Raw genomic sequence first — 20,896 nt, 5'->3', positions numbered from 1 at the left:
TGTTCTCGAGAGCCACCGCGCACGTGCCGTGGCTGGAGGAGACGCCTGCCGCTCTCCTGCCTTGGAGGTCCTCACAACAGGACACGGGTGAGGAAGAACCCGATGCAGGGCCTCTGCTGGGTGGAGGAAGCATTTGATGCGCGTTTACGACGCCTGCTTCTGGAGCACGAAAATGGCTTTCTTGTTTCCTGGAATCAGAAGCAAAGTTAGAAATTATACTTCCAGGGGCGCCTGGGGGGCTCAGCCGGTTGAGCCCCCAACTTGGGCTCGAGTCATCATCTCACCATCTGTGAGTCCGGGCTCTGCGCTGACGGCTCGGAGCCTGCTTCGGATTCTGGGTCTCCCTCTCTGTGCCTCCCCAACTCACGCTCTGTCTGTCTCTCTCTCTCAAAAATAAATAAACATTTAAAATAATATAAAATTTAAGGGGCACCTGGGTGGTTCAGTCAGTTAAGCGTCTGACTTCGACTCAGGTCGTGATTTGATCTCACAGTTTGTTAATTCGAGCCCCACACTGGGCTCCCTGCCGTCAGCACAGAGCCCGCTTTGGATCCTCTGTCCCCCCCTCTCTCTGCCCTTCCCCTGCTCATGCTGTCTCTTTCAAAACTAAATAGACATTGGGGCGCCTGGGTGGCTTAGTCGGTTAAGCGTCCGACTTTCGCTCAGGTCGTGATCTCGCGGTTCGTGGGTTCGAGCCCCGCGTCGGGCTCTGTGCTGACTGCCAGCTCAGAGCCTGGAGCCTGTTTCAGAGTCTGTGACTCCCTCTCTCTCTGACCCTCCCCTGCTCACGTTGTCTCTCTCTCTCTCCCAGAAATAAATAAAACATTAAAAAAAAAAAACTAAATAGACATTAAAAAGTAAGAAATATACAAATAAATTTAAAAAATAAAGTTTACTTAGCTTTGAGAGAGAGCGTGCACGTGAGTGGGGAGGGGCAGAGAGAGAATCCCAAGCGGGCTCTGCACTGTCAGCGCAGAGCCTGACTCCGGGCTGGAGCTCATAAACCACGGGAGCACGACCTGAGCCGAAATCCAGAGTTGGACGCTCAACTGACTGAGCCACCCAGGTGCCCCAAGCTACTGCTTTTATTATCATTGCCTTTATACGGGAACCCAGAGGCACAGAGGGGTGACGGCCACACAGCTGCTGGGAGGGGAGTCCAGACCCAAGTTGAGCCTTACCCTCTGAATCACTTTGCTCCATGTCCGAATAGCCTGTTTCCACATCCTCATTAGAGAGCACTTCCTGGTTTTTCTAAAGCCACCTCTTCTCTCCTGCCCCCAACCGGACAGGAATTTATGGCTCCTGTCCTTGTTAAACTAAACAACTTCTCTGAGTGATCTCATCCACTTCTCTCACCTAAACCCCCGGCTGGGACACCCTCTCCCTCCTGGGCATCGCCCCGACCCCATGGCCGGGTATCCCAACTAATGTGCTAACTCACTGCTCTGTCTTTCCCCGGGGCCACAACCCACCCATCATCCTTGACCCCATGTCTAAGGGGTCCCCGTGTCCCGTTCACTTGTTACATGACTCTTGAATCTACCACCTCCTCTCCAGTCTTGTCTCTCTTTCCCCGGGCCGAACACGTATGGTTTTTCTCTGGGCCTCTGCTTCAGCCTCCTTGCCTCCCATATACCTTCTCGTGACTCTCCCTGGGAGTCAGCGCTGGCCATGTCACTCCCCTGCCAATCCAGAGTTCCCACACCTCTCAGTAAGCCCCAGGACCCTGAGCCTGGCTGTCAAGGCCCTGGGGCTCGGGCTGTCCCCCCATCTCCCACCTGAGACCCCGCCCACTGCTCAGAACAACACCGTTCCGGGACGCCTGGGTGGCTCTGTGATTAAGCGTCCAACTTAGGCTCAGGTCATAATCTCACCATCATGGGTTCGAGCCCTACATCAGGCTCTGTGCTGCCTGCCGGTGCAGAGCCTGCTTGGATTCTCTCTCTCTCCCTCTCTTTCTGCCCCTCCCCTGCTCACACTCTCTCTCTCTCTCTCTCTCTCTCTCAAAATGAATAAACTTTAATGAAAAGAATGCCATCATTCCACACACCTGCCCACCTCACCTGTGCGCACTGCGTGGGGCGCCCACACACGCCACTCAGCTCCTTGCCTACCAGTCACGTTCACCCCTACCCAGCAGCGCCCCCAGCTGGTTAGATGCCCCCCACCCCCCCCACCCCCGTTCTGCTGCTGGGCATCCGTAGGGTTTTATCATTGTAAACTCGTGTCTTTTTCCCTGACTCCACTCCAGTATCAAGAGAATAGAGACAGTACTATCCTGTTCATCTGCCTCACTGCCTGGCATGATCTAGGTGCTCAATAAATGTTGGTTGAATGAATGAGTGAATGGGTAAGTGAATGCTGCGTGAATGTCAGATAATATTACAGGCAGTCTGTTTTTTTTTTTTTTTTGGTTTCAGGAGTAGAATTTAGTGATTCATCACTTACATATGACACCCAGTGCTCATCCCAACAAGTGCCCTCCCTAATGCCCATTACCCATTTAGCCCTTACCCTGCCTAAGACCCCTGCAGTAACCCTCAGTTTACTCTCTGTATTTTTTTTTTATAAATAGTTTATTGTCAAATTAGTTTCCACATAACACCCAGTGCTCATCCCCACAAGTGCCCTCCTCCATGCCCATCCCCCCCTCCCCCCCACATCCATCAGTCCTCAGTTTTTGTCAGCATTCAAGAGTGTCTCATGGTTACAGGCAGTCTGTTTAAATGCAACTTCACAAAGGTACCAAAATCCAGACCAGTAGTTCTTTCTTGGATCCTTCCTATACGTTTTGAGGTGAACAGGGCAGAGTTCTCGTTTTCTAGAAATGAAAACCAAGTCTCACAGAGGTGATGACTTCTGTGACTCAGGCTGCAGGGGCAGGCTTGGAGCCCGGTTCTTTCGGTGTGTGTGCTCGGGAGCCGTTCTGTGTTTCCAGGAGGTGAGGGCGTGTAGCCCGCGAACACGTGCTTGGCTTCTCTCTCACCAGCAACACGGAAGCGTGTACTGGAAGGCAGGGGCCAGCCAGGTGCTGACAAGCCTGTCGCCAGACCTCCCGCTGCATAAGCAGCTGCAGGTACGGTGGCCGCGTTGCGGAGTCTGAGAACATTCCGTAGGGTGGGAGGAGGACGCAGGCCCCTGCCGGCCCTGAAGTCTGGGGCTGTTGTGCTGGTCAAGGGTGTCGAGCTTGGCTGGGGCCATGGGGGTTTGAACACGGACTGCCCTGCCCCCCCGCGGGTATCCCTGGTGTCTGAACAGAGGATGGGGTCCCAGCATCGAGGGTCCCTTCCGGTCCTGACCTTCCTGGGGGGGGGGTCTCCCGGAGGGGGGCAGGCAGCCTCCCAGTGCTGGGAAGGCGGGCTCGGCCTGCTCCACTGTCCAGGCTTCAGATGCCCCTGTGACACTGCCCTTTCCCGTTCCTGCCCCCCCCTCCCCTGGGTGTTGCCTGCGGTGCTCAGATTTCCTTCTTAGAACCTTCTTAGAACCTTCAGCCCTGAGCTTTCCCGGGAGAGACCGCACTGAGCCGGGCCAGGGTTCGTGCAGGAAGGCCTTGCCTGTGGTCTTCTCGGCCACGTGCAGGGAGGAGGTGCCCGCCCGCCGCCATGACCCGCGTGGCCGCCAGAGTCGGCGGGCGCCGGTCCAGCCCTGCCTCGGTTCGCCCCGCCAGGCCTGCTTCTCTGTCCGCGACAGCCCAGTGTGGATGGACGCCAGCACCGCAGCCCAGTGCCGCCGGCTGGAGGCCGCCGTGGGCGGCGCACGGGCTCTCAGCCGCCTCACCGGCTCCCGGGCCTACGAGGTGCGCCGCGCCTGCCACAGGCTTGGGGGGGCTGGGGGTCCGGGCCAGGGGTTGGGGTCGGGGCTCAGGGCCAGGGATCAGGGTCTGGGATGGGGCCAGGGGTCGGGGATCAGGCTGGGGGTCGGGGATCGGGGCCGGGGATCAGGCCCGGGGATCAGCCCGGGGGTCGGGGCCGGGCCGGGAGGAAGGCCGGCCCCAGCTTTCCGGCCCCTTCTCCCGGGCGTCTGGGAGGACGCAGGCGCGGACGTGCCCCAGGGGAGCCCCGCCGCTCCGGTGGGCGCTGTGCCCGCTGCCCTTGCCCCAGGAGGAACGGGGTGGGGAAATGCCCAGGGAAGGTGCCCCTGGGGGTGGGGGGCCGGGCTGATCCCTGAAGGGTGCCCGGCGGACGTTTCTGGGTCTGAGGCTGCCCGAGAACTTGCATCTCCGAAGGCCCAGCACATGCCGTGCCCACGAGGCCATCAGGCCACACAGGACACGGAGTTTTAAGAATTTGCGCTCTTTCCACAGCGATTCACGGGAAACCAAATCGCGAAGATTTACCAGCAGCACCCCGAGGCCTACTCACGCTCGGAGGTTGGTTCCACGCCCCTGTTTGATTTCACTCACACTTGAATTCCCTTTACCTTTAGTGTAAGTACATCTCGTGTGCGGTGGCCCAAAGCGTCGATTCGCAGACACTGAAAATGATGTGTTCAGTTTTGCTTATTTCTCACTGTCCAGATGTGTCCAGAGAGGAGGACAGAACGGAGTCTTGGGAAAGAGAAGTCAGGGCCTCTCCTGACCCCAGGGTCAGAGGGCAGGGCAGGGTGGGAGCCGTGGGGACTGGTGTCTTCCTCGGGCCCCGAGTAGCAGATCGAGGTGCCCTTCGGGCTCTGTCTTCTCTGCTCCCTGCATGTCGGTGGCTGCCGGCCCTTGGCTGGTGTGGACTCAGTGTTGTCTCTGGAAACGCGGAAACCAGGGCCTGTGTCCCGGGGACCCCGAGCCACTCCTTGACGCACACTTGCTGAGAGCTGGCACTTAGTGCCGCCTGAGCAGTAGCCTGACGCCTTGGCTAGTGATTTTCGTCTCTGAATAGTTAGAAAACGATCAGCCCGTGTTCGACCTAAGTGCTTTTTTCATCTTGGAAGCTAACAGCCTCGGTTTATCATTGAAGGACTCAAGGTTCCAGATTACTCTGCAGCACCTGCCGTGTAGATTTTGGGGAGGGGGCGGAAGGGCTGAGATGTAAAACCCTCTCCAAATTCTGTGTGTGGAACAGAGGTGGCCTGAGGGGGGACAGGCGGTGCTGGCATTCTCTGCATGCGCCAAGACCCATGATTCTGCTGTGGAAGCATGAAATCCACTCGCAGCCCCCCAGCTGCTGCAGGCCTGTCTCACTTACGCTGCTCTGAACCCCGAGAGTGTCTTCGTTGGATCTGAGTCCTGTGGCCGTAGATAGAAAGGCCCTGTGACTTGCGCGTAAGGACCACAGGCACGGACGACGGCGGTCGGGCCCCGTCCTTCCTGGATGGCGGGTGGAAGAGCCACTTCCCGTGGCTTTTCTGCTTTGTCGGACTTGACAGTTTTCTGGCCGGACAGAAACTGCAGAGCCAGGTGCTGCCCCAGGGCCTTGGTGTTCCGGATGCTCACGCTCCAGGGTCCTGGAAAGTCAGTCACTGCCATTACCGGGCACCTTGCCCAAAGGTGCCACTTCCCTCCTCAGTTGAAAACTCTCGTGTTCTGTGCACCAGAAGGTTTGGTGGCTTATGGAAATGAGTCCTAGCTCGCTGTTTCTTCCTTTTGCAGAGAATTTCTTTGGTCAGTAGCTTTGCGGCCTCCCTATTCCTTGGGTCGTACTCCCCTATCGACTGCAGTGACGGTAAGCCTTCAGGGCGCTGGGGCCTCTGCTGGGTGTGGGCGTGTGGGGCTGTGGGCAGCACGAGCCCCACCCGCCCGGCTGGGTGCCAGTCCGTTAGCCCTGTCACCTGTTGCCAAGAAGGGAGCACATTAGTTACCTTTTGCTGTGGAACGGACGCCCCGGTGCGTAGCAGCTGAGGCCACGGGTGTTGATGTCGCACAGAATTTCCGCAGGTCCCTCATCGGGCAGCCGCTCAGCTGGCTCGCATGGCCCACGAGCTCTGATGGATGCGGGCGTTCCGGCTGGCCACCGCAGCCAGTCCTGTAAAGGCTTGACTGGGGCCGGGGGACCCACTTCCAGGGCTCTAGACATAACCGGTTTGAGGCCTCTGTTCCTCTCCCCGGGCGCCTCCCGTAGGACCACTCACGAGGCTGTGGCTGGGTCCCCGCCCCAGCGAGGAGGGAGGGGAGTGCGGCCAAGCAGAGGCTGCAGAATCTCTTACGCCTCCGTCTTGGGGGTGACATACTGCCACTTCTGACCCACGCTCCGGGTCGCACAGACCTACCCAGGTGCAGGAAGACGGGGACCCCGCAAGGCGTGAACAGCCGGGCTCAGGGAGGGGCGGTGGCCATCGCAGAGCCCAGCTCCCACCAGGAGTTGTTTCTTGGGGAACTCGAGCGCTTGTGGAGTTCAGAACCTTGGCAGAAATAACTGCTGGTGATGCCAGCGAGGCAGGGAGGCGGGGGCACAGGCTGCCACGTGAGGCCCGGCCGCCCGGAGAAGAGGGGCCAGGCTGCAGAGCAGGCGCCCGGCCCCGTGAACGCGGCTTTGGTGGAGTCGTGGGGCGCCCACAGCCTCCTGGGGCTCCGTCTGGAGCGTCCCAGTGCTGTCGTGGGCCGGCCGTTACCCCGTGTTCGGGGAGACAGAGCTGGTCCCCCAGCCTCGCTCACCATCTGGAGAGGAGAAGGCAGCACGGAGCAGTGAGACCAGCGGAATGTAAACCTGGAATGGCCTGTGTGCGCTCGAGGGGGCCGCACGTCCCCGTTCCCACGTCACCCCTCCCGGGGCCGTCCGGAGGCTCGCGCCCTTCAGCCTCGGCCGCCTGCGAGGTCACCCCTAACTACCCGCCGACCGACCTCCTCCCCTGGGTGTGTGACTCCGGCAGCGTCCCCGCCCCCGTCTGTCGGCCTCCACCTGGACCCGGGGGAGAAGGAAGACCCCCCCCGCCTCCGCCGAGCGCTGCTTGCGTCCCCCTTGCCGTCCTCAGGCTCCGGGAAGCCTCGGGAGCGGTTTCAGACACACGTCGTGAGTTGATCTCCCTGCTTCCCTCGAAAAGTTATATGCGACCCGCATCGGCCCAGGGCTCCTCCGAGCAGACACCATGAGCCCAGGGGACGGGGACACGAAGACCGGTTCCCAGTCTGTGTGTCGTCGGCTGTCAGGGCCGCAGATTTCCGGGCTCACGGTGGAGCGCCAGCCCGTGAGGACTGTCTGGAGGAGGTGGCCCCGCCGACCCTGCGTTCGCACGCGGTGTACTCGCCGGTGGGAGAGGCCCGAGTGCGAGTTGCCTGCGGGACGGCGCTCGGCCGGCTGCCACGTTTGTGCGTTTTCCCGGAGGGTCGTTTTTAAAGACGTCCCTGTTTCTTGCTTCCTCTGTTCCTTAGGTTCTGGGATGAACTTGTTGCAGATCCAGGACAAAGTGTGGTCGCGGGTCTGCCTTGCCGCCTGCGCGCCTCGCCTGGAGGAGAAGCTCGGCTCACCGGTCCAGTCCTGCTCCGTCGTGGTAGGTCCTCGCAGAGCGGGGGGCGGCCGGGGCGGCGGCCGGGGCCGGCGGGGGCGGGCGGGGGGCGGCCGGGCGGCCGGGGTCGGCGGGGGTCAGCGGGGGCGGGCGGGGCGGCCGGGGGGTGGCCGGGGCGGAGCCTTGCCCTCGGCCGGTGCTCAGGGGCAGGGGCCTGACGGCCTCGCGGCGGTGAGGCCTGGGGTGGGGACTTCGGGAGGCTCCCCTGGGAACGTACCAGAGTTGGAGGCACGTGGAAGGGGTGAGTTGTGGGCGGCGGCAGACTTTAGGAGAAAATACACAGGGTGTTGGAATTCCAGGGCCAGGAGCGCCTGCGAGGCCGGAGGGAGGCAGAGGGCGGGGGAAACACCAAGAAACGCCGGCGAGCCGACCGAGCGAGTCCCCGGCGCCAGATCGCCCAGGCTGGAATCTCTCTGTGCCACTCCCCGGCTCTGTGGCTTTAGCCTGTGCCTCAGTTTCCCCGCCATTTCTGTCGTTCCTGAAGGAAGGCGAATCGTGATACTTTCTGTGCTGTCAGACTGACGTGCAGAATAAAGAAGTCGATGCATTTAACGTTTATTTATCTGAGGGAGAGAGAGCGAGCTCAAGCAGGGGAGGGGGAGGCGGAGAGGGAGGGTGAATCCCAAACAAGCTCCCTGTGGTTAGCACGGATGCCGACGAGCCCACGGACGAGATCAGGGCCAGCTGAGCCCCCCGGGCCCCGGAAGCGAGCTGATGCGCTGCAGGTGCTCGGGGTAGTACTTGTTCCCGGGGGCGGCGCGGAAAGCACTCAGGGCAGCCTCGTGGGAAGCAGGGAGCCGGCCAGTCTCGCACCAGACACAAACATGCACTCAGGGGTCAGACTCGAATGGAAGACCTGAGAGCGTGAGGCGCCTAGAAGGAAACAGGTGTTGTGATGACTGTTAGGATTTGATACCGAGTGCGTAGGCAAGAAAGCAGCAAGTGGGACCACGTCAAACTTCTAAACTTCTGCGCAAGGAAAAGCATCGGCCAAACAGAGAGGCCGGGTTCCTGGCTTGCTCGGTTCAGCCTCTGACTCTTGGTTTCGGCCAAGGTCACGATCTCAAAGTTCAGTTCGTGATTTTGAGCCCCTCCCCTGTGTTGGTCCAGAGCCTGCTTGGGATTCTCTCTCTCCCTCTCTCTCTGCCCCTCCCCTATGCGCACTTTCTCTCTCTTTCTCTCTCTCAAAGTAAATAAATACACTTAAAAAAGCCAAAAAGGCAACCAATGGGATGGGAGAAAATACTTAAAAATTACATACCTGGGCACCCCTGGGGGCTCAGTCGTTAGGCGTCCGACCTCAGCTCAGGTCATGATCTCGTGGTTGGTGAGTTCGAGCCCGGCGTCGGGCTCTGTGCTGACAGCTCGGAGCCTGGAGCTGCTTCAGATTCTGTGTCCCCCCCACCCCCCGTGCCCCTCCCCCACTCATGCTCTGTCTCTTTCTCTCAAAAAATAAATGTTAAAAAAAGTTTTTTAAATTGTATATCTGATAAGGAGTTAGTATCCAAAACATCTCAAAAACTCCCGCAATTCCATAGCAGAAACCGAGACGGTGTGATTGACATTTAACTGTTAGCACAACACCCTGACACCCCCATTCGGAACCCTCGCTGCCTGGCGTTCTTGCCTCGGGTTCCCCAAGTTCACTGACTGGTTCTTGGCTGTTCTGTGGGGAGAATGGAACAGGGAGCCCTGGGCCCCGCCCTCAGGGGCCCCCGGGGCGCATCGCACACATTCAGGACAGCCGGTGGTGCAGGGTGTGGGTTAGAAGGCGAGGGTCCCTGAGGCCTGGGGAGGGGGGGGGTCCTTGAGGACCAGGCTCCCACTCGTGCTGCCCCATCAGAGTCCCGGCCACAGAAGCACTTCTGTGAGGTTAGCACCGAGGCGCAGGGCTTAGGGAGGGGTGCCCCCCGCCTTGGAAGGGGACAGAGTGCGGAGGCAGGCGTAAGGAAGGCGGCAGGAAGCAGCAGCCTCTGGGTCGGTGTGCCCAGCGGGCTCCTGGCTTTGTGTCAGAGGCCGGTGTTTTGTCCTCGGCCACAGGCCCTGTTTGCCTCGTGCGGGGAGCACACGCCTCCAAGAGGGAGCGCGAGCAGCTGGAGGAACGGAAGAGACGCGATTCGGGAAAGCGCGTTTTCGCCTGTGCCGTGCGCACCCCCGCACGGGGGGACGGGGGCCCCGGGCTCCCAGCCTCCCTCTGGGAAGGTAGTGACCAGACGGCTTTTGCCTTTGCTGCGGGCGGCTGTCCCCGGACAGACGTGCCGGACAGTCCCCCACCCCGCCTCGCCGCCTCCTAACCCGTGTGTCCGGCCAGCGTCACCTGGCACCGGCTGGGTCTCGTTTCCCGCCCTTTCCGCCCTGCGCTTCTGAGGCTCCGAGCTTGTGCTTTGCAAACCCGAGGTCAGGGAGTCAGCCTCCCATGGGACACCCTTTCCCGGCGGGGCCGCGGGGGGTCTGCTCCTCGTGCCGTCCCCGGGCGGACACCCCCCGGCCCTTTACACACAGACGCTGCCCACGGTGGCGACAGCTTGACAGCGTGCCCGTGGGTGCCCTCTCGCCCCTCCCCCTTCCCCTCTCGTTTCCTGGGGTCTGCCCAGGAAGACATTTCTCTCCCAGGAGTCGGCTTATTCCGATGTTAATCTGAAGTTTTGCTAGAAGGAGCAAAATGTTCTTTCTAGACCCCCAGGAAAACCTATCATTTATTTTAAGCTTTTGGAACTAACATAAAGCCAGGGAAAGGGGAAAAAAAGTTTCTCTTTTGTAGCTGTTTCCTGAAGGCTGTGGGTCTGTCCAGAGGGTGTCCCCGCTATCTGGTCTCACAGCCCTTGGGGGAGCCTGGGGGCCGTGCTTCCCAGGGGAGCTCCCCCCTCTGCACTGCCGTTTTCTGGTTTATTTTCTTTAGAAGGTTGACCTCTGCATTTGCATGTTTGATTATTCTTTTTTTTCAATGTTTATTTTGATAGAGTGTGTGTGCAAGTAGGGGAGGGGCCGCAAGAGAGGGATAGAGAGGATCAGAGGCAGTCAGCACAGAGCCCGACGTGGGGCTCGGACTCTGGAACCGTGAGATTGTGACCTGAGCCGAAGTCGGACGCTTAGCTGACTGAGCCCCCCAGGCGCCCCGCGTGTCTGATTATTCTTAGATATCCGGACTGATGGAGCGAGTGTGTAAGGCATGGTGTCTTTCCACTCGTTGTTTAGTTACCATTAATGCTGTACCAGAATTTGGAGCTTACAGAAAAAGTACAGGTCGGGGATCGATTTACTCGAGCTGCCTCTCAAAATGCAGCGGTGTTCACAGCGGTGGGATGACCTGATACTTGCGGTTCCAAGCCTGCGCTGGGCTCCTCTGGCTTTTTGTGAACGGGAGGGACAGCCCTGGTTTGCAGCAGGAGCGACGCGCGTGCGGCCCAGGGACCTGGGGCTCACAGCATCCCTGCGACCCGAGGTTTGGACGGCCGTGACCAGGGGGGCTTGCCTGAACAGGACACGCTTGCCTCTCCTCCTCAGGGAGCCGTTTGTCCCTACTACGTCCAGCGCTACGGATTTCCCCCAGGGTGCAAAGTGGTGGCCTTTACTGGGGACAACCCAGGTGAGTACCTCGGAAGATGGCACTTTCCGGGTAGCCTGACTCGGTCCACTGGAGCACGTCAGTCAGCCCAGCCTCTCCTTCCTCCCTGCCCCTCCTTGGCTCTGACTCTGTCTTCTGGAGCCACTGATGCCCCCCCCCCACCCCCAGGTGAGAACTGATCAGTGGTTAGAGAAGGGAGTCCTGTCCCCTCCACCCCCCACCCCTGCAACTAACTGCCTTTTCTGTTCCAAGCTAAACCTCTCCGTTCCTCCTGCCTTCCTCCGGGACATGGTTTGGGGCTCCTCCCCATCATTTGATCTATGGGCACGAATCACTCCTCATCCAAACACCTTCCCCTCCCCCAGCCGCTCTGGAGGGGTCATCAGGTCTCTGATGAGAGGCCGGTGGTGACCCTGTACCACCAGATGCTGCCCTGCAGCCCCGCCCCCCTGCAGCCCTTTTCCTCTCGAGCCCCGAACTGGGATCGCCGGGTAGACACAGGCGCAGGTGCGGCGCCCCGCGTGAGCCAGAGGGACCACCGATGACAGTGGGTGTGAGCGCGTCCCACCCGGCGCTTGTACTCCACTAGCCGCAAACCACCTTTCAGCAAAGTACGTCCGGAAGCGCGTTGGTCCGAGACGCAGGTGTGACTGAGCGCCCTGCAGCCTGTCCGGCAGCCCCGCGCTGACCCGTCCGGGGCTCCTGCTCTCAGGAAGCGGGTGCCCCGTGGTGGCCGGGGGCCTGGGCTGCGGCCCCGAGGGCCGACCTCCCCGTGTCGGAGCGTGCGCGCTCTGTCCTGCTTCGCCCTCCTCGGCAACACCTCTGTTTCCTGGTGTTTCCAGGCCGCAGCCTCCTTGCGCTTTCCACGCCCCGTCGCCTCCTGTTGCTGTGTGGACTCGCGGGACGTGAGCGTCCCGATACGTGGAGGCGCGTCTGTCTAGGCGTGTAGCCGATGGCCCTGTTGACGTTCATTCGTAACACGCGTGGTTACGCCATCGGCCTCCGCGCTCTCCGCAGCGTCTGTGTGTTGGGATGAGGGAGACGCGTAAGCTGCTGTCCCTGCAGCCAGCGCCGCACGCGTCCCCAGCGAGCCCCCGGCCTTGGTCTCTGCCGCTGAGGCGGCAGCTCCGGTGTCCTCGCTGCGACCCCTCCCTCCCGGGACAGCGTGGCTCTGGTGTCGGGGGGTCCCAGGAGCCAGCCCTTCCTGGCCCTGAGCGGCTTCTGTGGGCCATCGTGCGCGGCCGCGTTCTCAAAGCACGGAACCACACGGAGGCTTTGGAGGACGGATCCCGTGACCCCAGTCCAACCGGGAAGGGGAGGCGGCGGCTGGTGGACAGCGGCCGGACCCCCGCGGGGCGAGGCGTGGAGCCCCAGTGTGCGTGTGCTGCTGCGCAGGGTCCCAGGGGCCCCGGGGCCCAGTCCCGTCAGCCCTGACAGTTGGGAGGTTTGCCTCCCCGAACGGAAATAACCTCACGGAGCCTCGTGAGGCAGTGTACGTTCTCGAACCTCCTTCATCAGCTAGAAGAATGTCAAGGGGAGGAATGGGCCTTTGAAGCCCTGGAGGGGGCATGTGTGAGCAGGAGAGACAAAGCAGCAGCTTCCGGTCCTTCCCCCGGGACCCCGGTTTCAGGCTGCATGTTGGAGACCCCAGGCAGGTGGCCCTCAGTCGGGTCCTCGCGAAGTCTGACCCCCGGTCTGCTGCTGCTGCGAGGGCCACAAGCAGACAGGCTCATGGAGGCTTTGCTCTTTCGTGCAAGGGAAGCCTCTTCGCCGCGGGAAACACGTTTTCAATACTGACAAACCAAAGGAAGGATGCAGAGATCATCCACAGTCCCTTAACCCAGAGACACCGGCGGTTACAGTCTTGATGGTGGCCCTCCCAGCTTGCTCTCTGCGCACAGGGAAACATGTTCTAACTCACCTGGGCGGGATTTCCGTGCAGCGTCACTTTAACGGTTGCCTACGGTCCAGTCGGCCCACACCTACTTCCCCAGTCCCTTACGGTGGAGGCTTGTGGCGTTTTGGGACACTGTCCTGTCCCTTGTCCCCTTCGGACAGGTCAGAGGGAGGGCTCCCGGCCCCCGGCCTCTGACGCACGTGGCTGTTGTGCTCAGCAGACGGGACCGAGTGCCCCCGTCCTTCCCCCCGCTCCCCTCACTCGCGTGTTCACTCAGTCACTCGACATTTAGGGAGCGCCTACCGCGTTCAGACCTTCTTTCAGCTCCTCGGTACGTCAGTGAGCAAGGCAGGCAAGAGTTGCTCTTAGGGACCTCATGTCTGAGGGGGACGGACGGTCCCCTTTACCTTCTGCTCAGGCGGAAGGAGGCCCCACCCCCTGCTCACCTTCGTCTGTCTCGTACATTGTATCCTGGTGACTTGGGCCCCTGGGTTCTGAGCACCCTTGGGAGCAGCGACGGTGGGGAGTTTGGGGCCTTTTAGCAGAGGCTGGGAAGCGTGACCACAGAGACTCTGCCCTCTGACCCCTGGGACCCTCCCTTGGGCCATCCTGAGCCCTCAGCTCCCCCTGTTCCCTCCTCGACCACAGCATGTGGGTTGTGGCGGGAGGTAGGGCCGCCACCGGGGGGTGACTGGGGTCTGCCCTGTGGCTCCGTGTGAGCTCCGGCTAACCAGAGCCTCCCCCCCCCCCCAGCGTCGCTGGCAGGCATGAGGCTGGAGGAAGGTGACATTGCGGTAAGGTGACTTCTCACACGCGGGCCGAGCCAGCTCTGAGTCCCCGGGGGCACCCTTGCTGCCTGTTAGAGGGTCTGTTGGTCCCGAAAGGCAGCGGAAGGAGGGACAGGAAGACCCACCCCAGGACCTGCTCACATTTCCTCTCTTAGAAGCTCAGGCTTTGCTGAGCACACAGGTCCCCTTGACGGCGGCCGGTCTGCAGTGGCAGAAGGGTCAGGCCTGTCCTGGGTCTGGTGGGAGGTCCCTTGGGGAACCCTCAGTGACCCAGGCCGTTTGTTAGACGCGGTTGCGGTCACGTTCTAAGAAATTGGCCTGCGGTTTCCAGGAGACCCTGAATCTGGTTGCTAACCTTGGACTTACCGTGTGGGAGGGTCAGAAGGGGTTCTCCGAGGAAGGGGCATCTAACCTGGGGTCTGCAGCGTGAGGAGTGGAGTGACGGGGGTCAGGGCCGGTACAGCTGGGCCGGGAGCCGCCTCATCTCCGCCCGTTTCTCCCCAGGTCAGCCTGGGCACCAGCGACACCCTGTTCCTCTGGCTCCAGGAGCCCAGGCCCGCCCTGGAAGGGCACATCTTCTGCAACCCAGTTGACTCCCAGCACTACATGGCGCTTCTCTGGTAGGCTTGGGGGGAGGGGGCGGGGGCAGCTCTGGCCCTTCTGGAGCCCTCAAGTCATTCTGCCCGGAGCTGAGACCCCGCGACTCCCTGGGTCTCGGACAGCGGAGCTGGGTGGGAAGAGCCCAGGATCTGGAGTCCTCCCCAAACCTGGACTCCAACCCCATCCTCGGCGCCTGTATCCCGTGTGGCCTGGGGCGGGTGCTGTAGCTCGTGTGAGCCACGCTTTGCTCCTAAAACGGGGAGAATAAAGGGGGCACTTCGCAGAGCCATCATGACGTGTCTAGCGCTCGGTTCACCTTCAGCAAGTGGTAGGAAGGGCCCCCTGGCTCCTGACAGTTGTCATGGAGGACGTGTGCCCTGCACCCTGACCGCAGCCCTTCGGAAACCCGCCGGAAGCTACTCAGGGAAGTCTCTGAGCCTTTAGGCCCCAGGAACCATTGGCAAATACGTGGGTCTGTTTCACTTAGCCAGCTCTGTTCCACCGTCCAGATGGTATGGTGTGTAGAAAACACAGCTCCCCGCCTCTCCCTGGCGTGCCTCCGTGGCAACCCCCAGAGCCCAAGACCAGTGCATTTCCCGATGATTCGGAGGGACCTTTGCTGGGCCTGATGCCCGAGGGAGAACCTCAGATTCTCTGCCATTCACTGGTTGGGGCTTGTGGTCCAGCCTGACCCGCAGCCCTTCTACCTCGGAGTCTTCACCAAAACACATGGGTGCGGTCAGCAAGCGCCGGGTCCCTCCCTCAGAGGTGTGTGCACTTCTGCAGCTTTAAAAATGGCTCCCTGATGAGAGAGAAGATCCGTGATGAGTCAGCTTCCTGTTCCTGGAGTGAGTTCTCCGAGGCGCTGCGGTCCACGGAGATGGGGAACGGCGGGAATCTGGGTAGGCTGTGGGCGATGCCTGGGTCTGTGAAGGGCAGCAGTCGGGGCAGGAGGGGCAGGGCCTGGGGAGACGGGGGCCGCGGGGAAGCCAGGGGAGCCCAGCCGGGCCGCCCAGACGAGTGTGAGCCCCTGGTCTGAGTGAGGGCAGCCGTTCTCCGTGCCTCCAGCGGAAGGCGGGGCCGCAGCCGCATCTCTGTCCCGCGCAGAGGCCCTGGTGACGCAGCCCCGGCTCCCGCCCTGCCCCGTCGGGCCCCGCGCGGAGCTCTCACCCCCAGATGCAGGCTGCTGAGAGGAAACGTGCCCGGTGTTGGGGCCGGCCTTCCCAGCAGGGAGGGGCCGCGTCTCCCTTGATCAAACCCGGCTGGTTTTCAGGGCTGCTTGGGCAGCGGCCTCCGGCCTGGGCCGCCAGGTGAGAGTAGGAAGCCCCGTCTCTAAGAAAATGTTGCTTGCAGGGGCGCCTGGGTGGCTCAGTCATTAAACACCCATCTCAGCTCAGGTCATGATCTCACGGTTCGTGGGTTCGAGCCTCGCGTCGGGCTCTGTGCTGACAGCTCAGAGCCTGGAGCCTGTTTCGGATTCTGTGTCTCCCTCTCTCCCTGACCCTCCCCTGTTCACGTGGTGTCTCTCTTGCTCTCTCTCTCTCAGAAATAAATAAAACATTAAAAAAAAAAAAGAAAAGTAAAAGAAAATGTTGCTCTGGTCCTCCCTGTCCCCCGAACTCCTGGGAGACACTGAGGGGGGTCGTTTCACCCTGCTCTCGTCTAAGTCTTTGAGAAGCTTATCTTTTGTATTTGATTCCTGACAGAGAATCTCCTCTTGGTCTCGTTTCAGGGTTTTATTTTGACGTAATGGAGATCACCCCTGAAATTATTGGGCGCCATAGGTTTAGTGCAGAAAACCGCAAGGTATGTGTGCTATTGGTATTGGAGAGAAATTGGCTCCGTTTCTGAGTACTACGTTTAATGATCGCCTGTCAGATTCTGCCGCTTTAGGGACTCCTGCATTTACTCATCTATTGCTAGAGCAAAGGTGGGTTTATTTAATTATTTAATTTACTTTGAGACAGAGCGCCAGCGAGCGGGGAGAGGCACAGAGAGGGGGAGAGAGGGAATCCCAAGCAGGTTTCGCTCTGTCGGCGTGGAGCCTGACATGGGGCTCGAACCCAGGAACTGCAACGTCGTGACCCGAGCAAGTCAGACGCTTAGCTGACTGAGCCACCCAGGCGCCCCTCGAGCAAATGTGTTTGATGTGCCAGAATGCATTGTAGTGCCAAGAAATCTGCAGGGTTGAGGCAGACGCGCCTACAGAGCGGAGGGCAGGCCGCCTGGGCGTTTTCCCCGGAGCCAGCCCTGTGCACGCTGACTGCCACCAGGAGTCGTGGACTGTTGTGCCCGGGCAGACCTCACCCTGCACCCCAAGGACTCATGTCTCCACATCAGGAATCCCTTCCCGATTGGAAGCCTCTGGGACAGGAGGCACTACCGTTTATCGAGTGCTGTTTAGCTCCAAGCACCGTGCGGTGCTTTCCTATGTCCCGCACCTACTGCTCAAGCACCTTGAGGTTCAGAGAGGCTACCTCGTGGGCCCGAGTCACCAGGGCCTGGGCGGTGGAGGGGGGCCTCCAACCCCAGTCCCCTCGGCCCTGAAGCTGCTGTTTTGTTTCCCCTGCACCCCGCGGCCTTTCCTAGGTGGGGTCCGTAAGCCACTCTCTGTGTAGCAACAGTTGCAGAGTTGGCGTTGGGTTTGTGGCTGACGAAGTCGTTCTGTATTGGGCCGTCGGGAAAGCTTTCTAGACCCACAGAGGGAGGGAGCTCATCTCAGTTTTCTGATGAAGGGTTGGAGAAGATTCAGAGAAGATAGGCCTGTTCCCTTTTCCATAAACCAGGGCTGTCGGGGAGAAGGTAGGGCCTGTATGGTCACAGGGGCCGCGGCACGGGCGGGGCTTGGGTGGCCCCATCAGCAGCGGCCCGAAGGACGCTCGCAGCCGCGGGCGCTCACTTAGCGAGTGTCCAGCGCCTAGACCAGGCTCTGTCGTCTGGGCTGATCGTTACAACCACCCTGACGCACGGGGGCCCCTGTTACCTCAGTTTTGTTTAGAAGATGAAACCCAGAAGGGTCTACGTGACTTACGTGAGGTCGCAGAGCTGGACCCTTGGCGGCCTGACACTAGCTCTCTGATGCTCTGTTTGTCCACAGCGAGCATGCGTGAGGCTGGGAGTGTGGGTGTGAGCAGTGTGTGTGAGCGTGTGTGACAGGTGAGCCTCGCTGTGTGTCAGCCGCACTGGAGGTCTGTCTGTCTGTCTGTCTCTCTCTCTCTCTCTCTCTCACACACACACACACACACACACACACGGGGAAACGAGGGGTCTTCACTCAGTGCCTGCTTTCCCTTGGGCACAGGTGCCAGCGTTCCCCAGGGAGGTGGAGGTCCGAGCACTGATCGAAGGGCAGTTCATGGCCAAGAGGATTCATGCCGAGGGCCTGGGCTACCGAGTCAGTAAGTGAGCTGCTGCCGGGCTGTGTTCTGGGCCGGGGACCCCACACCCTGAGGTGCCTCAGACCCTTCCCGGCCTCCGGGCCGGGCCTCACAGGCTGGTTGCGGCTTCCTGGCCGGGGCAGGAGGGAGACGGAGCCTGGCCCCCGGGGCTGGGGAGCAGGTGAGTCAGCGAGCACCTCAGGCCTGCGGGACGAGGAGGCAGGCTAATCCGCCTTTCTGCTCCGTCCCCACGAGCCTGACCTCCTGCCGGGGAGCAGAGAAGTCCTGGGCACCCGAGGGGTGATGAGATAATGCCATCATCCCAGCCTTTAAAGCATTAAAAAAAAATTTTTTTTAATGTTTGTTTATTTTTGAGAGAGAGAGAGAGAGTGCAAGCAGGGGAGGGGCAGAGAGAGAGAGAGACACAGAATCCAAAGCAGCTCCAGGCTCTGAGCCATCAACACAGCCCGACGCGGGGCTCAAACTCACGAACTGCAAGATGATGACCCGAGCTGAAGTCAGACGCTTAACCGACTGAGCCCCCCAGGCGCCCCTGCCTTTGAAGCATTCTTGCGCAAAACCACCCGAGCTACTTACCCTCTTAGCAAGCCTGACGGCGGCTCTCAGACTGTCGCCCCCTCTGCTGGCTTCCTCCCAAATAGGGTCACATAAAGGAGCACGCTTGCCCCAGAAAGGGCTGCCCGGACGGGGGGCACCCTTCTCCGGCTGCGGTGCGGACTGACTCGCGTTGTTAGTGACCTGCAGGGCCACGTTCGTGAAGTCACCGTGTGACTGGGCGTGGCCGTCAGTTCGCGCCCCCGCATTGAGTGCTCCATCGCGCTCGGCTGCGGCCGACTCTCCTGCTCTGTGACTCTTTCCGGGTCAGCATATGAGCCGTGCTGCTGTCCCTCTTGTAAACGTCCCCGGCCGATTCTTCTTGATTTCGTCTCTCCTGTGTAGCAGGTATTGGTAGTAAACTGACAACCTGAGAACTTGTTGTGTGTGGTTAGCACAGTGTTTCGTGACTTAATCAAACACCTCTGCCCAAGCAGGTGCTGGTGCTGGGTACCCCAGCCTCGTGTGCTCAGTCACTCCCGTCTCTGGGCCCCGCGGGCGTTTCCGTTGCTGGCGCCTCTGAGCCTTAAAGGCTCTACTTCTTCTTCTAGTAACGAACGTGTGCGGTTCCAGCAGAGGGGGCGCCTGGGGGGCCGTCGGCTAAGCCCAGACCGCGGTCACACGGCCCCCAGGCTCGCTGCTCTCCGCGCGGAGCCCGCTTCAGACCCTCCCTCTCCCTCTCTCTCTGCCCCTTCCTCGCCCACGTGCGCTTGCGCACTCTTTCTCTCTCAAAAATTAACAAACATTAACAAATTTTTCAAAATAGATACTAACGTGTATTGCTTTTCATCTGTGCTTAGGATTTATATTTTATTCAGTAATTATATTTTCCACTGAAAGACATTATGTTCCCTTTCTTCTCTCCTCTCCTCTCCCCACTTTCCAGGTCCAGAACATTACTGTTCAGTGTGCGTTATGCATCAATAATTGCTTAAATTATACACTTGGCTGCTTTCTTTGATTACCACTATTCATTAGATCACACATCTAAGTGGTTTTGTATTTGTACTTCGTCTTTGCTTCAGGACGTCCTTGACTGTTCTTTCACGTAGAACTGTGGGGGATGGTCTCAGACTGTATGAAAATATTTTAATTTTGCCTTCACACTTAAATGTTATTTTTATAATATGTAAAATCCTAAGTTTCAAAAATCATATTGTCTTAGAGCTTTGAAAATAACGTTCTGGGGTGCCTGGGTGGCTCAGTCAGTTAAGCGTCTGACTTTGGCTCAGGTCATCATCTCATAGCTCGTGAGTTCGAGCCTCACATCCGACTCTGCACTGACAGTGTGGAGCCTGCTTGGGATTCTCTCTCTTCCTTCCTCGCCACCCCTCCCCCACTCATGCTGTCTATCTCAAAATATTTATGTAAAAATTTTTTTTAAATATTTATTTTTGAGAGAGAGAAAGACAGAGCGCAAGTGGGAAAGGGGCAGAGAGACACACACTGAATCTGAAGCAGCTCCAGGCATGAGCTGTCAGCACAGAGCCTGGTGCAGGGCTTGAACCCATGAACCATGAGATCATGACCTGAGCCAAAGTCGAACACTGAACCGACTGAGCCACCCAGGTGCCCCTCTCTGTCTCAAAATAAATACTTTAAAAAAACAAAACAAAATAATGTTCTGTTGACCTCTGACTTTTAGTGTTGCCAGTGAGAGGCCCATCTGAATAGTATTTTTTTCTCTACAGGATCTTCTAGAATCTTTTCTTTCTTAGGGTTTTGAAATCTCTCAGTTAAACTCTAGGTCTCGGCCGTCTTCCTTCATTGTGCTGAGCACTCACTGGCCCATTTCGTTTAAATATATCTGACGTTTTCTAGCATGCGAAAATTTATTACATTATTTCTCTGATGACTTCTTTCCCTTCATTTTCTCTGTTCTTTTTACTGGAATTTGTATTGACTGGCGGTTTTCAACAGAGGCAGTTCTGCCCCCCAGAGGGTGTTTGACAGTAACTGGGGACCCTTTCGGTGTCGCAGATGGAGACTGCTGCCCTCGGGGGCACACGCCCACCCGCCGCAGCACAGAACCATCCCGTCCAAATGTCACTGGTGCCGAGGCCCCTGTGTGAGACCAGCTGTCGGCCCGCTGGCCCTAATTTCGCCTCGCTTTGTTTCCTCGCGGAACTTGGCACTGTCCTGCTGTATCCTCTGCTTACCTGTCTGCCTCTGTTCTGTCCTGCGTCACCTAGAAGCTGAGCTCCCTGAGGGGGGGCTCGGCTTGTTAAGCCCCTATTCCTACTCCTTAAACCACTCAGGCGGTCGCTGGGCTCCCCCTAAATGTTTGTAGAATTAATAATGAAAAGGATACACGATTTCTGTGTGTCTTCTAACTTTATTCTGTCTCTTTATCACTTTAAATGTAAGGAATTTCCTGGACTGAATCTTTCAGGTTAATGACATTAGATTTTGCCATGTTTATTCTACTATTTAGCCTTTCCATTTAAATTTTTAATCATACATTGTTTTTTAGTTTTTAAAACCCTTTCTTGTGTCCCAGTTCTTTTTCATAATGGCCTTTTTCTTGCTTTATGGATTCTACACCCCCTTCAAAGATAGCTGGTGGTAAATATTAGAATTTTGTTGCGAGTTCTTTTCATTTAAAGGTAGTCTGTTAACC

The 20,896-nt window shown here is 59.0% G+C and overlaps 1 protein-coding gene across 9 annotated transcripts in view; it reads left to right on the top strand.

Annotated features, from left to right (window-relative positions):
- XYLB (xylulokinase) overlaps window positions 1–20,896 on the top strand; it is a 52,001-nt gene that overhangs the window by 13,465 nt on the left and 17,640 nt on the right. For 5 of the 9 annotated variants that reach the window (XM_039237221.1, XM_039237224.1, XM_039237216.1 and 2 more), the window contains exons 5-15: window positions 2,942–3,079; window positions 3,671–3,799; window positions 4,307–4,372; window positions 5,585–5,657; window positions 7,301–7,419; window positions 10,939–11,020; window positions 13,650–13,690; window positions 14,189–14,304; window positions 15,071–15,186; window positions 16,017–16,090; window positions 17,586–17,682. In XM_039237221.1, the coding sequence (XP_039093152.1) occupies window positions 2,942–3,079; window positions 3,671–3,799; window positions 4,307–4,372; window positions 5,585–5,657; window positions 7,301–7,419; window positions 10,939–11,020; window positions 13,650–13,690; window positions 14,189–14,304; window positions 15,071–15,186; window positions 16,017–16,090; window positions 17,586–17,682 (1,051 nt within the window). Of the gene's footprint in view, window positions 1–2,941; window positions 3,080–3,670; window positions 3,800–4,306; window positions 4,373–5,584; window positions 5,658–7,300; window positions 7,420–10,938; window positions 11,021–13,649; window positions 13,691–14,188; window positions 14,305–15,070; window positions 15,187–16,016; window positions 16,091–17,585; window positions 17,683–20,896 lie in introns of those variants that run through there. The other 4 variants (XM_039237225.1, XM_039237222.1, XM_039237217.1 and 1 more) reach the window with 4 other exon arrangements.

Source organism: Hyaena hyaena, unplaced genomic scaffold, assembly GCF_003009895.1.
Source record: "Hyaena hyaena isolate Hyena2069 unplaced genomic scaffold, ASM300989v1 scaffold_121, whole genome shotgun sequence".
Taxonomy (NCBI): domain Eukaryota; kingdom Metazoa; phylum Chordata; class Mammalia; order Carnivora; family Hyaenidae; genus Hyaena; species Hyaena hyaena.
The sequence above is the reverse complement of the archived record's forward strand: the minus strand, read 5'-3'. Positions and strand labels throughout refer to the sequence as shown.